This window comes from Octopus bimaculoides, chromosome 14 (genome assembly GCF_001194135.2).
Source record: "Octopus bimaculoides isolate UCB-OBI-ISO-001 chromosome 14, ASM119413v2, whole genome shotgun sequence".
Classification (NCBI taxonomy): Eukaryota; Metazoa; Mollusca; class Cephalopoda; order Octopoda; family Octopodidae; genus Octopus; species Octopus bimaculoides.
This window is the reverse complement of record NC_068994.1, coordinates 16618076-16623353: the sequence shown is the minus strand read 5'-3', so window position 1 is coordinate 16623353 and position 5278 is coordinate 16618076. Positions and strand designations below refer to the sequence as shown.

At 37.8% G+C, this 5278-nt stretch overlaps 1 protein-coding gene across 1 annotated transcript in view; it reads left to right on the top strand.

The window, feature by feature from the left end:
- Positions 1–5278, top strand: part of LOC106881667 (swi5-dependent recombination DNA repair protein 1 homolog) — a 12795-nt gene extending 7517 nt beyond the window's left edge. The window contains exon 3 of the mRNA XM_014932133.2: positions 2356–5278. Within this exon, the coding sequence (XP_014787619.1) occupies positions 2356–2535 (180 nt within the window). The 3' untranslated portion in view covers positions 2536–5278. The remainder of the gene's footprint in view (positions 1–2355) is intronic.

The following is a 5278-nucleotide window of genomic DNA, read 5'->3' as shown; positions in this document are numbered from 1 at the left end:
AATTTTCTCCCCTCTCCACTTCTAGCTCACTTCCGTTGTTTACAGCACTGCTTGGAAGGAACATGTGTAGCCATTGATTGTCACAATGACCACGGCAGAGAAAATTGAGCAGAGAATCTCCATCAAATTTTGCCAAAAGCTTGGCAATACCTGCTTGGAGGTTTACACAAAGTTTTCAAGAAATTTTCATCATTCTTGACACAATTAAGGAGATCTTGTGCAACTGAAACACCGAGTGTCTTTTTGGTCAGCTGAAAGCAGTTTTGGCACAAACTTGGCAGACATGTGTCTCATACCAAAATCTTCAGTGATAATGGATTGAACTGAGCCGTAACTAATCTGCACATCCTTTGATAATTAACAGCTGGTGATTCAATGATTTTCCCTTGCAGTTGTATGCACATTTGCAATGTTTTTCTCAGTTCTGCTGACTGTGTGTCTCCCAGAACGTTTGTCGCTATCAGCATTTTTTCGACCATCTTGGAAACGGCTGAACTACTTGTACACTTGTGTGCAATTCATCTACTCTTCTCCATACAGTTTCTGCAACTTTGCGTAGGCCTCTGAGCAAGTATCGCCATGACAACTTTTTCTGTCATGGTCAATGCGATGATCACATGTTGCACACATTACTTCCAAGCACTGCTGTAAATAGGGGAAGTGAGCTAGAGTGTTAAAATTTAGTGTGCATGCACAGCAGAGGTCAAGATCAATCTGTGCCAAGCGGCTTCACTCCACGTGCTTTAGCTTTGATATTATGGCAACGGTCTGGATACTTATTGATCAGAACTCGTATATATATGTGTGTGTGTCTGTTTGTCTCCATCACTGCTTGACAAGCAGTGCTGGTGTGTTTACATCCCCGTAACTTAGCGGTTCGGCAAAAGAGACAAATAGAATAAGTACCATTTTCTAAAAAAAATTATAAGTCGATACATTCGACTAAAAATTCTTCAAGGCAGTGCCCCAGTATGGCCGTAGTCTACTGACTGAAACAAGTAAAAGATAAAAAGATAAACCTGTGGTATTATGATGATTGCATCACTGAGCAAAACCTTATATCTGGCAAAATTTGAAGTGTTTCACAGTCATGTGACAGGTTGTAACAATACCTGACCTTTTTATCTGCTCTGCCTCACCCACACCTGACCTCCATCCTCTTCAGTTCCTGGTGTTACTTCATCTGCTCTTTTTTGACACTTAGTTTTTGTGATTTTAGTTGGGAGCGAGAAATTTTAACTAAATTATTCAGAATTTGTATGGTAACTCCAGATTTTAGCACTCTCGAGGATCACCTGATGCTTAGTGCCAGCCCCACTAAAAGAGGGGTCTCTTGATTTTTATCTCCTTACATACTCGGCGAAGTTGTTTGTGGCCAAGAAGTTTAACTCTCACAAGATCAGTACATTTAGCTGTTAACAGGTACCACTGAATAGCTACAGTACAATGCTGTGAACAGCAAGAGCACTGTATAACTAACGAGTGTTTTGTTAGATTTCATATTGATCATAAAATTTTCCTATGGAAACATCCTCCAGTCTACTCTTCCCATAATCATCCCATGTCTGCTTCATTTATGGCTCCATTGGGAATTACTTACAACTGCATAATAATTTTAATTATGTTTTTATTGATAACTGTTTCATTAATACTTAATAGGCAGAAATGGTAGCATGTCAGAGCAAATTTCCCAGTAAGATTGATTTAAACATTCATCCTTCAAGAGTCAAGAAAATAATTTCCAATTAAGTATTAATTTCATTGATTGCTCCCCAACCTCACACCATTTCTGACCTTGTGTATATGTTAGAAATCATGTAAAATACACCATTTTGAGTGTGGCCGTTACCAGTACCGCCTGACTGGCCTTCTTGTCGATGGCATGTAAAAGCACCCACTACACTCTTGGAGTGGTTGGCGTTAGGAAGGGCATCCAGCTGCAGAAACTCTGCCAGATCAGATTGGAGCCTGGTGTAGCCATCTGGTTCACCAGTCCTCAGTCAAATCGTCCAACCCATGCTAGCATGGAAAGCGGACGTTAGACGATGATGATGATGATTTAAAATTTTGGTACAAAGCCAGTAATTTCAGAGATGGGGATAAGCCTATTGCATCAACCCCAGTACTCAACTGGTACTTATTTTATCGACCCCTGAAAGGATGAAAGACAAAGTCAACCTCAGCAGAATTTGAACTCATAATGTAAAGACAGTCAAAATGTTGCTAAGCATTTTGCCAGCATGCTAACAATTCTGCCAGCTCACTGCTTTCCAATTGTTTGATTATTAATTTATTAATTGCTATGTTTAAGTAATATTCTTGTTAATTTCTCTTTTTATCACTTTTTGTTTACAGAATGACTTTGCAAACCTTGATGATCTTATTCTGAAGTGGACCCAAGTGTGTCAGCAAGTGCTGGTTGATCTTCACTCTAAAGTACCCGAACCCAAACCTACTTTGACAGAATTCATCAAATATTTCAATATTGACTTTGATTTCATTAAATTCAATCCCGAAAATGAAACATTCTTCTAGATAAGAGAAAAAGAGTGTATGTGTGTGTGTATGTATATACACATATACATATCACCATCATAATCATCATCTTCACAATCTATACACATGCACACACATGACAGTGAAGCCTTGTTAAACCGTAGTAATATGAGAAGTGAGTGTCTGGATTAACTGATGGGGTTTATTAATGTTCTATACATATTCAATATTAGAAATATAGAGTGTACAGTGAACAGGTTAGAATCTGAGTTATAAAAAATTACTGCAAACAACATATAACTATATAAAACACACATACACACACACACACACACACATATATGTATATAAAAATGGAACAAAAACGCAATAGAGGTCATTAAAACGTTTGGACAGATAGACTAAACAAAGGTGGACAAGAGAAACAACAATTAGAAGGACGGGCAAAGAAAGACGGGTCATTCTTGGCTTTCTTTCATCAGTCAAGTACCAGAAGTCACGACCATTTCAGACAGTTATACTTCTATATATATATATATATATATATATAATAGATTATCTAACATTAGAATATGTAACTATTGTAAAGTTAATACCTATGGTAGATGACAGATGAGCTTGATGTGGTGGAGTAGAGATGGGTAGTAACTTGTCATTGTGAGTTAGTAGCACTATGATGCCTCATTGATCCTTGCTGAGCTGACTGACTCAGTAGCAAGTGAGACATAAGTATCATTAGCAGGCTTAACAGCCTCAGCTGGTGTGGAATGAATTAGCTTGAGGAATAAATGAAATTTTAGTTGCTTACTTGTTAATTTTGGATAAGGAATTACTTTACGTCTCAGAGACTTAAAGGTATTGGTGCAGGTGTGGCTGTGTAGTAAGAAGCTTGCTTCCCAATCCCACCGTTCTGGTTCAGTCCCACCACGTGGCATCTTGGGCAAGTGTCTTCTATTATAGCCTCAGGTTGACCAAAGTGAGTGGATTTGGTAGATGAAAACTGGAAGAAGCCCATCGTATATATATATATATATATATATATATATATATATATATGTGTGTGTGTGTGCTAGTATCTGTTTGTCCCCCACCACTTCTTGACAACTGGTGTTGGTGGTTTAAGTCCCCATAACTTAGCAGTTCTGCAAAATATACTGATAGAATAAATACCAGGCTTTAAAACAATTATGCGGGGGTTGATTTATTTGACTAAAATCCTGCAAGGCAGTGCCCCAGCATGGCTGCAGCCTAATGACTACTACAGGTAAAAGATAGAAATGCTGATAATATTGAACATTGGTTTCTATTGATAAATTAATGTACAAAACAATGTCATCAAAAGATTGTCATATCACAGAAAGTTTGAGGTTTCTTGGGCAATGCTTTTGTTGTTTTCATCTGTTATTTCTTCCGTTCACACTTAGTATCCAGGTTTACTCTGTGTCTTCTTACCAGTTTCTGATGTCATCCCTAACATTTGATTTGCTTTTGTGTTGATGTATATAATGAAAATCTTTTGCTTTGAATCCTTCAAAATCATATTCTTCCTCCATTTTATAGAAATATTTTTCTTTGCATTTGGCTACAGTAGTAATCTTCAGTGTCTTCCATGAAAGTACTAAATTAAATATTGCAGACCTAAAGTTGTGGTATTTGATGCTAATGAGAGTTCTTTGTTCTTATGTGACTTCCTTTTAAACTGTTTTCTTTTAAGAGATAAACAATAGGTGGTAAGAACATGCATCTTATTTTACCATAACTAGGTGACCACCTGTGTGAACAGGTGAATTATTAAAGAGTTAGAGGCATCAATCAACTGAAAGTTTGAGGACACCATCCTGGTATATGTACCCTACAAGAATGAAATGTGGGAAAACCAACCATTAAAGATAAGCATGTTGAATAATAATTTCTTAGAAAGATAATGCATGGTGGCGAGCTGGCAGAAATGTTAGCACACAGGGCGAAATGCGTAGCGATATTTCGTCTGCTGCTACGTTCTGAGTTCAAATTCCGCCGAGGTCGACTTTGCCTTTCATCCTTTCGGGGTCGATTAAATAAGTACCAGTTACACACTGGGGTCGATATAATCGACTTAATCCATTTGTCTGTCCTTGTTTGTCCCCTCTGTGTGTAGCCCCTTGTGGGCAGTAAAGAAATAAGAAAGATAATGCATGGGTAGCTGGTGCATTATGTGTTTTAACCCATTAACATTCAGATTTCGTCCATCTGTACGTCCTGAGTTCAAATCTCAGTGAGATCAGCTTTGCATTTCTTGCTTTTGGGGTCAGTAAAATAAATACTAATTGAGTACTGCAAGCAAGCAGTTCCTTTAACCCTCCAACGCGAAGTATAGGCCACTTATAATTGAATTCCATGTCGCATAATTTCTCGCTTCTGTACTTATACTCTGCCATGAATGTCCCCCTTTCTCTAGTTCCTTTTGTTTTGATCTATGCCCTGAGTTCTTAGGCCTACCCCTCTTTCTATTGAGTACTGGGGTTGATGTAATTGACTTACCCCCTTCTCTGAAATTGCTGGCTTCGTGCCAAAATTTGAAATAATATTTGACAAATTTATCATCTTTGACATGTATACAAGTTCTCACACAGCACACTCTGAATAAACAGTCCTGCAACACCGGCAGTCACTCTCTTCACATTGACTTGGGTTAACAAAGGCTTTCTGTGTATCATAAAAAAACGTACATATTCTCAAACTCACATACACACTGCTGGTAATTTACTTTAATTTTCAATAAAGCAACAATATTTGTTTATAA